The sequence below is a fragment of the Ixodes scapularis genome, unplaced genomic scaffold, assembly GCF_016920785.2.
Source record: "Ixodes scapularis isolate PalLabHiFi unplaced genomic scaffold, ASM1692078v2 PGA_scaffold3__209_contigs__length_174095766, whole genome shotgun sequence".
NCBI lineage: Eukaryota > Metazoa > Arthropoda > Arachnida > Ixodida > Ixodidae > Ixodes > Ixodes scapularis.
In genome coordinates, this window is record NW_024609868.1 from 121496547 (window position 1) to 121512285 (window position 15739).

Here is a 15739-nt window from a genome sequence, read left to right on the forward strand (position 1 = left end):
GACCCTTTCTCATTTGAACACCGTAGTGAGGTATAGAAAGAAGGAAAAACATTTGAGGATGAAGGTTGAAGATGAAGCGAAGCGGCACCATCTCTTGCATAGCACATGAAACAATTTTCCTTATTCCTGCGTGCCACCCCGAGTCTTTTGACGTAGGTACGTGGTCACATGGTGACGTGGTTTCAAAAGTGCTAGCGCAGATTCGGTACTTCATTTCTCTTCTGTCTCTGTATGTCGTTATGATGTCGTTTGGAGCGGATGGATCATTGTGCTAGTCGTGTGTTACTGCTTGTAATGGCCAATTCGGATGGTCATTTTCCCTGAAAAAACGTTTTCCCATATCTTCGGCAAGGGCGTTCGCGTGGTCAAAGGCTGGCGGGTGCAAGCTTTTCGGGTTTCGCTTCTCAGGCGTGTACCGGCAATCTACCAGCAGAAGTTTTCCCGAGCTCCAAGAGGTCGGGCAGCTTGTCTGCCAGACTGTATCCGGTATCGTCACATCCGAATCGGGATAGGGAACCAAACGAAACATTGCTTGCTGAGGCGGCAAATAGCGGGTTCGAGTGGCAAACGAAGCCATTGAGACAGGCACCCTTTTGTGCTCTGAGACAAGATAGCAAAAACAACGAAGAGAAAGATAATTTATGTTTCAAAGAAAGTCAACATTTTTGGAAGAATTTATCCAGCCTAACGCGTCTTCGACGCTGGCGCCAAAGACGCGTTAGGAGAGCCTCCCCGACTCGACCGGATGGGGGCTCAACTTGGACCCCCGACGCTGGATCCCGGCGTGGAAACGAGAGAGGAGGACCCCTAGAAACACGACGTGACAGGAACAAGCCAGCCCTGTGGATCAAAATAAAACATGTTTGAAAGAAGCCTGAAAACGGACGCGAATATAGCCCTCTTGTATCAAATGATTTCACAAAGATTTCATTAAACCGTTTTATTCCGTTATAACACTTTACAAACACAGGCGAGCTGGTGAAGAACTTCCATAGTAACGGTAGACAGGGAACGATAAAAATAACGGACAAGACAACAAGTCTTAAACACAGCTTTCATACCCGTTTTCACGTCAAGAACTCTAGTAAAAAGAGTCCGATTCCTCGCGAACCATTACTAATTTCCACCTTTATGTGGAGAATTGAAATATATGTAGCTGGATATATTTTATATATTATCAAGACGTACACGTTCCAGCGCCAAAATCGTCGCTTTTTTCCCCGACAACCAAATCTTGTAAGACTTTGCGTCGCGTATACGAACATCTTTGTTTCATGTATGTGCTCTCCCCCGCTGTAATGCCTTCGGGCCCTGAGGGTACTTTAATAAATAAATAAATGCCCGAAAGTTTTTCTTGAAAAAAAGGTGTATAGTTTATTTGAACAACGAACGCTCTTATATATATGTCAAGACCCCCACCACCAAAAAATAACTCTTTAAAAAAAGGTATCACCATACACCATTTCGTCCCATATAACTAGGGCTCCGTGTTTTCGGATAAATCCGAAAAACTCGGAAAAACACCCGCCGGTAAAATTTTTGTCAATTCGGATTTATCCGATAAACTCCGAATTGTTATGTGCCCATGCCACCCCCCCCCCCCCTTTTTTTTTTCCACAACAGAAAAAAAAATGTTTCTTTTTTTTTTTTTTTTACAATTTGAGCAGCGCAGGATCGATGGTCCTGGGAAAAAGACACCATAATTATCTTTCAAGCCTCGGACCGTTGTCAAAAGGGGGTCTTACGGCTTGTCTCGTCAAGGTTGGTTCAGGGAAACAGGTCATCGTACCATTCGTGTCACGACAAACGCCACTCTTTTGGCCTCCAGTTTGGGCCATGGGATTTGGGTTTTAAAGAAAGGAGAGGGTATGTTTCTGTGGGTAACAGTGAAAACTAAGGACCATAGAGATTGTATAAAATAGGGAAGAGGGGCAGTTGAAACTTCTCTATTACACATTTAACCACTCCACCTCGCGCGGCCGCGGGATAGATTGATGGGATGACTACGAGCTTCCTTGCGGCTACCTCCGGCAGTTTATTGATTTTAAGGTATCGACGTTTATTGAAGCCACACTTGTGTGCGACGTTTGTCGTGGGACAAATTAGTATTGCCAATGACACCAACGCCGAATTCAACTGAAGAAATCTTAATTGATACAAGCACGTTTTATTTTTTATCTGGCATACGTTTACATCCGGTTATTATTTATTATTTTTAATGAGAAACACTGCGAAATTAATCTCCGAATTTCAGAGAATTGGGGATTAACGAAAAATAAACTCCGATAAACACCGAATTTTCGCTAAAAAATAAACTCCGGAAAACACCCTCCGAATTTCACGAAAAATAAACTCCGAAAACACGGAGCCCTACCAATAACCCACCCGTCTATTTTTCTTTGCGTAGAATACGAGCGTCCAGTGTTGCCATCTTTTTTTGTGCGCCCGCCGCTAAATTGATACCAATAAGTCACTAAACAGTCGCTAGATCCACCTGGAAGTCGCTAAAATATTCGCTGAATTCCAAGAGCTTATTAAACCCTTTTAAAGTAAGTGAATCTCAAATAATCATATCTCAGGTATTTTAAGAAGTTTAACTTACAGTGAAAAACAACTAGCACAGTTTTTGTTTATAATGTTTTATTTGAAAAACGAATAGGCGGTAACCACGAAAGTCTCTTTTGCTTGTCGTTCAAGACTGATTTTCATCTGATGATTGCAACTTTTTTCTAGAGCCGCACTTAGACATGTCAAGGCTATAGCCCTCTTTACCAGTTTAAAGTGAGCACTTTCAAACAAAACTATTCTTTTCTTGGTGCGCGGACAATACTGCCAATAGACATATTCTTCAGAAAAAAGGATGCAAGAACTGAATGCAGTTATTCACAGGCAATTCCCAGGTAAAATTAAGTCCACCTCACACCTCCCTAAACAGTTCGACAATTTCCTCAAAGTTTGGCGGACAGCACGTGGGTACGTGAGCGCGGGAGAGATGGTCTGCAGTGTTGACAGTGTTGACATTTTTTAATTGCGCCGCAAAATTGAGCATATACCCAAAGCAAACTCGGCTAGAGAAGCAAAACCCGCGAGCATCTCTAAAATTGTTCAAAATAATAAGAATACGGTTGAACACCAAAGTCACTAAAAAAGTCGCTAGCCGCTAAATTAAAAATATCCGTCGCTAAATGTATAGAAAATCGCTAAATCTAGCGACAAAATCGCTAAAATGGCAACACTGCGAGCGTCCCCCATTCCGGTTCACGCTATTTTTGATTGTGTTTCTTTCCTTAAAGTGGGCGATGCCTAAGAATTTTCACCAAAGCTGCGCTTGGAGAGTTCAGTCTACGTCCGGGTAGAAGACGCGCTACCGGGCCTGTGGTAATAGTGCGATCTGTTTGTTTGATTTGTTCCACTGCGCTGTGGGGAGACCGCTTGAACTCTGCTTGCACTGCTTCTCTGCGCATTGTGAAAACCCCGAAGTATGTAGAAGTTTGAAACCACTTTCCTCCCTCTCTCTCCTCTCGACTAGCCAAAAGAGAAACAATTTTTTTTCGAAACTGATTAGGATTTCGCAAATTAACTAGTCGAACCTCAAAGTTCGACGTCGAACCTGAGGTTCGACAAGAGTTCGCCGCACCCTTAGGAATAGCCCAAAAATAGCCACATAGCCGACCACGAAATTTTGACGCCAACTAGAAAAAGTTGTAGCCCAATTTGGCTATATATAGCCCAATCTGGCAACACTGGCACTGTGTTTAACGACGACGCGACGACGCCTGGACGACCGTGTGCGCTGCCATAATTACCGCTGCGCTCACCACTGGACTCTACAAAAGTCTTTCGTGCGATGCCCTTAGCCGTTACAAGCGGGAGATCGTCGCGATTTCAGTCCCAGTCTGCCTGGGTCTGAAATCGCGACGATCTCTCGGTTGTAACGGCGGAGGGCATAACACTAAATTTTTTTGTAGAGTCCAGTGGTGAGCGCAGCGGGAATCCCGGCGGTGCAACGGTCCTGGATTTAAAATTGGGGCTGGAACTGCGCGGTTCCAGGCTGGATACAAACTGGTGCCCCAATTTTGGGTCTAGGCGGAACCGGCATTTTTCATTCCGGCCTGAATCTGACATTTTCGTACGGGCTGGGCCACGAAACCATGGGCTGGTGTTTGTTCTGCTGCTGTGGATGACTGCCAGAACGAGGCGGTATGGCATGATGATAGCGGGGATAATGTTCGATGTAGGGGATGAGGATGGCTCCGCACCTCCACTACACTCTTAAAATGATTCTGTTGGGAGAAGGAAGCACAGAACAGAGCAAGATGATAGAACAGACAAAGGGTTTATGAAGATCGGCCAGCACGTGGGGCCATGGTGCGAGATTTTCATGCGCGCCCACGCGCGTCACCTTTTCGTCTTCACAATCTTAACGATAGGTTAATATTTGAATGATCAGTAACACAAATTACTTTTTTAATACAGTCAAACTCGACTGTACTATAGCAGTATAAAAATTTTCCTACTGTTCCTTTCTAAGTACCGCAATCAATTGATTGTGTTGCTGGCACTTCACTCACTGCGCTGAGACATCCGCGATCTGGAAATACAAGAGGTGGTTGCTATATATAGTGCATTATGCCTAGTAAAGCTCGAATGAAATGAGCTGAATAAATCCTATTGTAACGGAAGACTGGTTCTGCTGAAAAGAAGCGCAGTGTTGTGGTGGTAGACTTCCGTTTTTTTTTTTCAGTCGTCGCTGGTCAAGTCAACTTTTATGAGTGGGGGAGGTCCTTGTTCCACGAGCAGGGACACCCGCTCTGCGCAGCCGTAGAATGCGTCCGCGATCATCATAGCCACCTCTTCGTGCTTCAGTCTTCGCGTCGGAACGCCCTGGACTTCCGTGATTAGCTGCCCTTTCTCCAGGCCTCCTGCCTCGCTCGCTGCGCCTGTTGGCTGATAAGAATGACAGTGCGAAAATGAAGCACATTGAATGGTCACAGGTTGTGGACGATCGGACGGAGACACACAGATGTTTTGGTTGGGCCTCCGCAATAACCGGCAGTTCAGGTCAGAAACCCAAATCAAATGCCGGAACTCAGAGAGGACGAATCTGACGCCCCAAATTCGAGCGTAAACCAAACCGGCCTGTGATTGGCAAACCGAATGACGACATCAAAACAAGGGCATGTGAAAGGGATTCCGAAGGGGGGGAAGGGGGGGGGGGGTCAGCCCCTGCATTGAGGAGGCCTAATGCTACCCGAAAAATGCCCAACTTAATGCGGAGGGCAAGTTCGTCTGCTTCTTGCGCAGGGGGTAGCGGTGACGTCAGAACGCCGAGCCCTGATTGGCTGATCGCGACCCCCTATCTGAGCGTCGTCTGCTCCTTTGCAACGTCGTCTGCTCGCAACGTCGTCTGCGTCTGTCTTACCTTTCCTGCGACTTGTCTTACGCCAAAAATGTGCGTAAGACAAAACTTAAGAACAAATTCGTATTCACGCAACGAAATTTTCGTAAGTTTTGCGCAGGTTACGACCAAATTCTACGACAGCTCCGAAGCTGTCTTACGCACTTCTTACGATCAAATCAGCATGGCCGACAGCGTCGAGGTCGCGACGACCCACGGACGTTTATTTTTCTACGTGCGCTTCTCACGCGTCCCGACTTCAAGCAGCAAGAAAAAAGTAAAAAGTACTTGAAACAGACCACGACGAACAAGAACGATGGATCCACAAACACCCGGTAAAAGCTCCGACGGCCACGATTCCACCGAACGCGACCAAGCGAGCACGGCAGTTAGGCCTAGCAGGCACTCCGCGACTCGGCGACCGTCTGCCCACGACCGGCTGGCGTGCTGAACGGAATATGCCCGCGCGAGCCTTGTGAACACTTCCCGTATTATACTTTGATCGCCGACCTCAATTTTAGATTAAGAGGTCAATCTCTTCCTCTTGTCCCGAGGCAACGGTGACTCTCGCCGGTGAAAAAGCGGTGAATCTCCGACAGACGCAGGAAAGGTAAAGCAGCCATCGCTTTGACTAGCAGACGTAAAGCAGACGGCGTTATAACTGCGCCAACCCGCCGACGCCGTTAAAGAATCAGGGGTCTCGCCGCACACGAAAGGAAGGAAAATGTATTTGGGAGGGAACTTGCGGACACTAACACGCTCACCTCTCGGTTCTTAGCAAACAAACCTTGGCGCCTCGGGACACCTCGCGAGTGAGTCCTTTGACTTCCCTTCTTGATGCGCGTCTGCTAGTTGTTAAACAAAAACAACAAACCACTCGAGTTATTTCGTCTGCCCTCTCTGAAAGACGAAGTCGAGCTCGCTCGTAAAGACCTGCACTTCCGAAAGTCGCAGGAAAGGTAAGACAGACGCAGACGACGTTGCGAGCAGACGACGTTGCAAAGGAGCAGACGACGCTCAGATAGGGGGTCGCGATCAGCCAATCAGGGCTCGGCGTTCTGACGTCACCGCTACTTCCTTTCTCATGCGCAGAAGACGAAAATGAGCCCACTTGCGAGGCGTATACGCCTCGCAAGTGGGCTCATTTTCGTCTTCTGCGCATGAGAAAGGAAGTAGCGGTGACGTCAGAACGCCGAGTCCTGATTGGCTGATCGCGACCCCCTATTGAGCGTCGTCTGCTCCTTTGCAACGTCGTCTGCTCGCAACATCGTCTGCGTCTGTCTTACCTTTCCTGCGACTTTCGGAGCGAACTCAACTTGGCCTTTAAGGGAGGGCAGACGAAATAACTCGAGCGGTACGTTGTTTTCGTCTAACAACTAGCAGACGCGCATCAAGGAGGGAAGTCAAAGGACTCACTGGCGAGGTGTCGGGGGGCGCCGAGGTTTGTTTGCTTAGTATCCGCAAGTTCCCTCCCAAATACTTTTTACCTCCATTCGTGCGCGGCGAGACCCCTCACTCTTTAACGGTTTACGTCTGCAAGTCAAAGCGATGGCTGCTTTACCTTTCCTGCGTCTGTCGGAGATTCGCCGCTTTTTCACCCGCGAGAGTCACCGTTGCCTCGGGAAACAAGGAGATAACAAGAGAAAGAAATTGACCTCTTAATCTAAAATTGAGGTCAGCGATCAAAGTATAACACGGGAAGGGTTCACGAGGGTCGCGCGGGCATATTCCATTCAGCACGTCAGCCGGTCGTGGGCAGACGGTCGCCGAGTCGCGGAGTGCCTGCTAGGCCTAACTGCCCAGCTCGTTTGGTCGCGTTCGGTGGAATCGTCGCCGTTGGAGCTTTTCCCCGGTGTCTGTTGATCCATCGTTCTTGTTCGTCGTGCTCTGTTTCAAGTAATTTTTACTTTTCTTTTTTGCTGCTTGAAGTCAGGACGCGTGAGGAGCTCACGTAGAAAAATAAACGTCCGTGGGTCGTCGCGACCGCGACGCTGTCGGCCATGCTGACTTGATCGTAAGAAGTGCGTAAGGCAGCTTCGGAGCTGTCGTAGGATTTCGCCGTAACCTGCGCAAAACTTACGAAAATTTCGTTTCGTGAATACGAATTTGTTCTTAAGTTTTGTCTTTTTTGGCGTAAGATCGTTTCGTGAATCTGGCCTCTGCACTTCCGAAAGTCGCAGGAAACGTAAGACAGACGCAGACGACGTTGCGAGCAGACGACGTTGCAAAGAAGCAGACGACGCTCAGATAGGGGGGCTCGATCAGCCAATCAGGGCTCGGCGTTCTGACGTCACCGCTACCCCCTGCGCAAAGAGCAGACGAACTTGCCCTCCGCATAGACCTCTTTCAAAATACTGCCCTCTGTTGACAGTTCTCGAATCCCTGCACAATGGCGTATTTACACCGCAACGTCACGGCACACTTCTTTTTTTTTGCGTTTGGTTGGATTAGATTGCAAAAACTCGACCACAAAAAGGTGATGAGGGCAATGACGTTGCACCTCCGGCGCTGTTTGATAGACTTGTTGTCTCCTATTGTTGACCGCGCTACAACGGTTGCTATCTTATGGAATGACTTGCACGTTCCATGGTGTCAGTTCGACCATTGTGCAGTGTTTCTGACCCGCTAGTGGTCCGCGCGTAGTTCATAAACTAATTTCATCCATCCCTATTGGTGCCACTTTATAAGCTTGTGTTCTTAGTATTGCGTATACGTGCTAATTATTTGTCTGACTTTAAACCACTTGTACACTTATTACATTTTGATCGATTTAAAAAAAATTAACTCTTTTTTCAGGATTATCGAATGCATTCTTCCTACTAACACATTGTATAAGATATACAGTAGGGTTGGGTACTTAGTCGATTAACCTACCGATTAATCAATGAATGCTTTAATCGCGAACAATTCTTTTAACCGGTTAATCGATTAAAATTTGGGAAAAAAAGTAAAAGGTCAGCGCTTTCACCACGCACACGTGGACGAGTACACCAAACTGTAGGTAAAATTTTGACCTAAACTAAACTGTAGGGGTGAAATTTATAGCTCCAAATAAGTGGAGAAGGTTATACCTGTCCTAGCCACTTCAACGCAGTACGAGGGTCTGTTTAGCCCAGCAGAGACTATTGCGAACAATCAAAGGAGTTCGCTGTTGCCGGCGAATATCGACAACCATTTTTCTCTCTGCAACTAAAGTGATATTTTGGGAGTGTGGTTGTCTTTTGATCGTTAAAAACTCAGTTACACATCAAAATCAATTTAAAATCTGAAATTGCGCATTTTGCCGTTTGACACATATTCAGCAAAGCCCCCCCCCCCCCCCCCCCAAAAAAAAAAAAAGTAAGTTTGCCTTTTTTAAAGCCATTATGCATGAAAATGAACGAAACCGACTAATCGACAAGTTAATCGATTAACGGGTGGAGATTAATGGAGTTAAAATTTTAATCGACGCCCAGCCTTGTACATCAACGCAGTGTTTTCCAAGGAGCCCACTGTGCCCACACCAGGTGTGGGCACTGCGCGGGCGCAGAAACCGAACTCGGGAGGAGTGGAGCATTTGCGCATGCGCAGTACCGACAGCAGCGACACTGCAGTGGCGTGATGTCAGAGAGTTGAGTTGGTCTATATACAGGGTGCTTAATTTTAAGTCGAAAATATGTTTCTTAAAAATAAAAAAAAAGGGGGGGGGGGGGGGGGCTGCGAGTTAGACAAGTTCCGTCTTCACCATGTATTCATCGGGCTTGACGGACATTAAATGAGGGGATAATCGTCAAGGTACGTTGATCAACGAGCTAAAATATCTTAATAACTTTTTAATTTATTGTTTTAGGGGTAATGTTGGAATTGCAGTATTGACGGCAGTTACTATTGGAGGTCACACCAATTTAAGGAATTTGCGAATATCTATTAGTGTTTGAGATATTATATGATAACGTTTCGCGTTCTTTAGACCTATCTAAAAATCGCGCTCATAAATAGCGTTGCAAGCCCTGCCCAGAATGACGCTTGCAAGGGTGACGTCGTCGTTTCAATAATGTCGTTACTATCTGGGCAGCGTGTGCTTGTTAGGAGCGCCGACAACACAAGTGACCACGTGATCTAAACCACTACCTCACTCGTAGTTATTTATTTATTTATTTATTTATTTATTTATTCAATATACCCTTCAGCGACCGAAATGCATTACAGAAAAAAAAAGGGGGGGGGGGGAGCGAGGTACATGAAAAATAACAATAAACAAAATCTAGGTTAATGATGAAACATTTACAAGTGGTACGAAAAATAAAAAGAATTATCATTATAATTGATCAACATAGTTCACACAATCATGTGACCCGATGCAAGCACTTGTCAATAACTATGGAAAAATCACAGTGTTTAGCTAATTAGTAAACAAAACACTGTTAATTAGTCAACTTACCGTGACGATTGTCCTTCGATCTAATGTCTGCCGAACCTGACGAATACGTGGTGAAGAAGGCACTTCTCTAACTCTCAGCCCCCTCCCTCACTTCCTTTAAAGGAAAAAGAAGTGTTCGAATTAAAATTAAACCGTGTACAGTATTTGCTTTCAGGTACTCCTCCCCCTCCCCCCCCCCCCCCCCCCCCCCCCCCTTCACCCCATTCCCTTACCCCATGCTTGACCCACGGAAACGGTAGTTTATAGTTGGGCAGCTAACGGAAGGGCATTTGAACTACTTGAGATTGACTTTTGTGTGATTTAATTTACAGATGAATTATGTTGTCATCGTGCCAGTGAACCTCAATCGGTGGTACAAAATTGTAAACTAAGAAAAAAAAAAAGGTTGTTCAATGTTAAGTGTCTTGTAAGCGTGGCTTGTATATAGCAACTGGGCCTAAACTTAAAATATCTTTCCAACGTATACTTTCATACATTTTTGTTTTTAATTTGTTTGACGATCTAGCGACGTACAATATATTTTATACGTTCAGTGGAGAGCGATCACTCTTGCCCAGACGTCTTCTCCCCTTTGGGGCTGTCAGCCGAGGTTGCTTCACACGGTTTATCTGCATCCGTAGGTATGTATAGAAACTTTGAACATCTGGCTAGAAGTTTATGCTGTCAAGAATAAAAAGAGAAGATAAATTCAGAACCGGAAATAAAGTAATGGAGAAAACTGGTGCCCACGGAATTAAAGGAAATACACCGCACATCTTGCATCGGCGACAGAAAAGTCTATCCCGAAGGAGCGCATTACCGTTGCTTCTATGCATGGGGTATACGTTCAGAAATGTTCTGAATCAAAACGCACCATGAAAGGCGGGCTAAAATTGTCCAGAAGTGAAAAAATTTAAAAGAGAACGGATCGGACCGAGCGGGGTTGGCTTCCCATAGCTGTAGTGTGCGCTGCCGACTCCGCTACGTATCCAGCAATATTGATTAAAGTTCCATACGTGAATTGGAACATGCCTTGCTCATCAGCCATCACTTGCGCAGGGGACCCAGTTCGCGGAATTGCTAAAAGTTCCGATGAGGCCCGCGATACGTGTATAGACGTTTGCAAGCAGCCGCACTTCGAGAGCTATATGATTCGCGCCCCGGCTGGACGTGCTCCGCATGGGCTCCGCTTTCACCTGGTTATAGCTTTGTACCATTGCAACCAAACCAGTCGAATTGATACCAAGGTGTTACTAACGTCACCAGGACCACATAGGTTCCAACATCTTCGCCCATCGACACCGGGTACGTGAATTACCACCGAATTATGACCGGCTACGCCGGCACTGCTCGCTAAGCCCAACGTCGCCTTCGCCTGCCGAGGCGGTCGCCGGCTCGACATCAGCGCTTAGCGACAGAGGCAGCAACCACCTGCGCATGTGCGGTTCGCTCCACTCAACGCGCCGACATGAGCTCCTCCCAACTGGCCGCCGAAGCGGGGACTTCAAACTCTCCACCGCCGCCTGCCACCAACTCGCCGCCGCAGCAGCTCCCAACTTCTCCGGCTAACACCTCCATTCTAATCACGCCAACGCGTGTCGAATACATGGTTGAAGGGGACGAAAGTGGCCCCGACACCCTGCGTGAACCTGGATGGAAGACAATCCGCTCCCGCACCGCAGCAACAACCGCTACTTCAACCACCACTACACCCGCTGCTGACCCCACCATGCCCCAACAAAAACACCGATAACATCGCAAGAAACCTAACACCCCGCCAGAAGGCCCAGATGACTTCAAGGTCGTCATTCGTCCTCAAGGCAGTCTGGACCTTAGCAAAACTAAAGCAGCCCAGCTAGCCGACTGCATCTTCCACCAAACCAAGATAACAGACTTCGCTCAAGACCAAGTACGCATAAACGTCCGTTCAAACTTCATCGTAGTAAGTACCCCCGATGAACGCAGAGCCCAACAATACATGGACCTCAATGCAATCACCTGGAACGCTACCCACTACCCCTTCCAAAGCCACATACCCCCAACCAGCATCACCGCGCCAGGAGCAATATTTCAGATCCCAGCTGAAGACTCCGAACCACTAATCATGGAAATTAGCCTCACGCGTCATAACTCCACCATAACAGTCCTCGACGCCTGTCGCATCAAAGACACGGGCATCGTGCAAGTCCTCTTTTTGGGGCCATATATTTACCCTTCTGGGTGCGGTACCATGCGGTTATTCTTCGCTGCTACCCCTACAAGCGGAAAACCGAAGCATGCATGGCCTGTTGGTCGGCTGGCCACAGGCGAGACGTCTGCCCCAAACCCTCACTGAAACCCCACTGTATATTTGTGGTACATTGGGCCCCACGCCAAATCACCCCTGCCAGCATCGCTGCATCCTCTGTGGACAAGATCACCTGACAGGTGCGGCGGAATGCCGTAAACGCTTCCAGCCTCGCCGCACCCTACCGAAAATCCTACCCTACGTACCCCCCACAACCCCCGGGACCGGACCTGACCGCATCACCACGACTTTCACCACACTCGGACTCACCTACAGCCAAGCCGCTCAGGGCCAGGTGCGCGCAGCTCTGCTCCCAACTCCCCCAATTCACCCACACTCACCCTCGCCCTCCACATGACAGGACGAAATGCGCCAAATGCGCCAGGAAATGCACCAATTGCGTAACACTATCACCTTCCTCCGCGCAGACAATGAACGCATACAAGCGGAAAACCGTCTCCTTAAACAGCAACTCCAAACCTCCCACAACCCTCCAGCCCCGTCACCCGATCAGCTAACCACCTCCCCCCCCCCCCCCCCCCCGAATAAGAAACGAGCACTGCCCCCGGCCTCCCTCCCCCCCCCCCCCCCCACACACACACACAAACACACATACTGGCCCTCACCCCACATCCTCAATTAACGCAGAAATAGCCACCCTACGTGCCCAAAATAGAAACGGCTTTCGATAACCACCGCCAACCCACCTCTGCCCAAATCAATGCAATCCAAGATTTGGTACACTCCCTACATCAACAAGTCCTACAATGGATTCATCTTGCCGCCCCAACTACCACACCCCTACCTATAATCCCCGAAAACGACCCGGGCCTCTAACCGCCAATACATCTGGCAATGAAACTGCCGCAGTTTTCGAACTAAAAGGGCAGACCTCCAAGGACACATTGCATCCATACCCAACCGCCCCCCCCCCCCCCACCCAAATCCTCATTGCACTACAGGAAACATACCACTCACCCAAGCTCAAAGACTATGCATCTCACTCCCTATTGGATTTCCCCCAGATAGCCACCCTTGTGGCTATCTGGGGGAAGTCGCTTACATCGCAATATTGTCACCCAGCACCAAACTTTCGCCTCACCGATTTCGCACATACTCACCACACTCCACCTTCCCAAATCCCCTGTCACACGCCTGCACGTTCTTAATATCTATAACCCCCCAAATCCAAACACATATCCTTCAAATACATCTTCCAGCAGGCACTTGCTCTCACTAAACGTGACCCTCTCCTAATTGTAGGTGACTTCAACGCCCCTAACATAGAGTGGGGCTACTCTTAAGGAGCATTCCCACCGGCGATGTAAGCAGTCGCGCGATGCGACTAGATCGCATCGCAAAAAAAGTTAGATGGTCACACCGGCGTGCACGATGAGCGAGTCCAACGCCTTCGTTGGCGAGTCTTTTCTCCAAAACTCTCGCTCCGAACGCCGTTAATTGGCTCAGCCGCACCGCAACCAGATCGCATCGCAAAAAAGTCGCGTCGAGTAGCGACTGCTCAAATCGCGTCGCTTTTTGCCCGCGATGGTCGCTTTTGCGATGAAAGTTATCGCGCGACTAGATCGTATCACCGGTGGGAACGCGCCTTTATACCACTCGCAAAGGCCGCCTACTTTCTGAACTTACCCATTATCTGCACCTCACCCTGTTAACCGACCCGTCCTCCCCCACACGCATTGGCAACAGTGCCCAGCGCGATACCACTCCCGACCTCACCTTTAGCACCAGACGACTCACCGTTCACACCTCCGCAACACCACACACACTTGGCAGCGATTACTACATCATCAGCACGCGTCTTACCCTCAAAGGCACCTCCACAACCCCCCCCCCCCCCCCCCCCCCCCCCCCCCCACTTCCACCACCAACACACACAGATTAGGATCTTTTCCGTGCCGAATGCCCACTACCACCCACCACCACTTGTGACTCCGACCTAAAACAAGGGAAGACCCACCTTTTCTCAGATAAACAGATTGCAACCAAAACTATCGACCCTCTTCCCTCAGCGGAATATGTAGATATCCACCTCCGTAACCTCTGGGAGGCCTACACCAGCCTAGACTAGCGCTGGCGGAAACACAGACGCCGACGCAACCTTCGTCTCAAACTACAAACCCTCCGCACAAAGGTCGAGACGCACGCACTCACACTAGCTAGGAACAACTGGAACAATATTTGCGACGAAATGCGAGGCCAGCTCTCTACTAAGAATGTTTGGCACATCCTCCGTGCCTTACTCGACCCGCACACTACTAAAACCCAATCTTACCACCAAACCACACACATTATGGCGGACACTCAACTCTCACTCACCGCCCTATGCGACACCCTCCGCCCCATATACATCCCACCTCCCTCATCATACCCTGTTGGTCCTCCACAATACACTGGCAACCCCAACACACAGCTCGACGCCCCCATAACCTTTCCAGAACTACAAGCGGCGGTGCAAGCCCTCAAACGCAACACCACACCAGGACATGACAACATCACAAACACCCTCTTACGTCACCTCAATGAGAAGGTCCTAGAACACCTTGTACAACTCTTCAACCAAAATTAGCTTAACAACACCCTTCCCTCCACCTGGAAACACTCCAACGTCACCCTCATCCCCAAACCTGAAAAAAAAAACAAAAAAAAAAACCTCCATACACAACCTTCGCCCCATCTCCCTTTCCTCCTGTCTCGGCAAACTTCTCGAACACGTCCTGCAGAATCGCGTCAATGCGGACCTTGAACACACACAAACCTACCCACCCAACATGATCGGCTTTCGAGCCAACTTATCCACGCAAGACGCCTTTATACAGTATCACCATGATTTCCACCAACACCACCCGCAACGACACCACACCTCTATACTCTCATTGGACCTCCAAACATCTTTTGACAATATCTCACACTATAGCATCCTTCAGGCAATTTCATCCCAAAACCTAGGCCTACGTACACTTCTACCACTACATCTATAACTTTCTCGCACAACGTACCGCTACCATCCGTTTGTGCCACGTCCAGTCTGATTCTCTTCACATGCCAGACCGCGGAACGCCACAAGGAGCGGTCCTCTCGCCCACGCTCTTTAACCTCACCCTAATCCCACTTGCCCCGCACTCTCCTCACTATCCCCACGCTACGCAGCACACTGTACGCAGATGACATTGCCCTTTGGGTCGACTCTGGCTCCGACCAACACATTGAAACAACACTTCAACACGGCCTTAACTAAGTCCTACATCACATCGAAATTTTGGAGCTCCAATGCTCCCCAAAACAAATCCGCTCTCCTCACCTTTACGCCCCCTCGCCACAACTCCCCCCCCCAACCCCCCATCAAACTTTTTATACACTCTGACCCAATACCACACACAAACAACAAATTCGACCTTTAGGTCTCACCCTCACACAAAACAGATCACCCGCACCCACCCTCCAATACGTAAAGAAAAATGTTACCCAAACCACGCACCCCATTAGAAGGATCGCCACTAAACACCACGGCATCAAGGAACAGGGCCGCCTCCGACTCGTCCACAGTTTTCTACTCAACCGTGTCCAATTCCAGCTACCCTACCTTAACCTTACACCCACCCAACTCGACTCCCTTGATCCGTTCCTCAGAAAGGCA

The 15739-nt window shown here is 48.5% G+C and overlaps 1 protein-coding gene across 1 annotated transcript in view; it reads right to left on the reverse strand.

Annotated features, from left to right (window-relative positions):
• Positions 1–4162: 4162 nt before the first annotated feature.
• Positions 4163–15739, reverse strand: part of LOC121837283 — a 47069-nt gene continuing 35492 nt past the window's right edge. Inside the window, exon 3 of the mRNA XM_042292865.1 lies at positions 4163–4947. Within this exon, the coding sequence (XP_042148799.1) occupies positions 4741–4947 (207 nt within the window). The 3' untranslated portion in view covers positions 4163–4740. The remainder of the gene's footprint in view (positions 4948–15739) is intronic.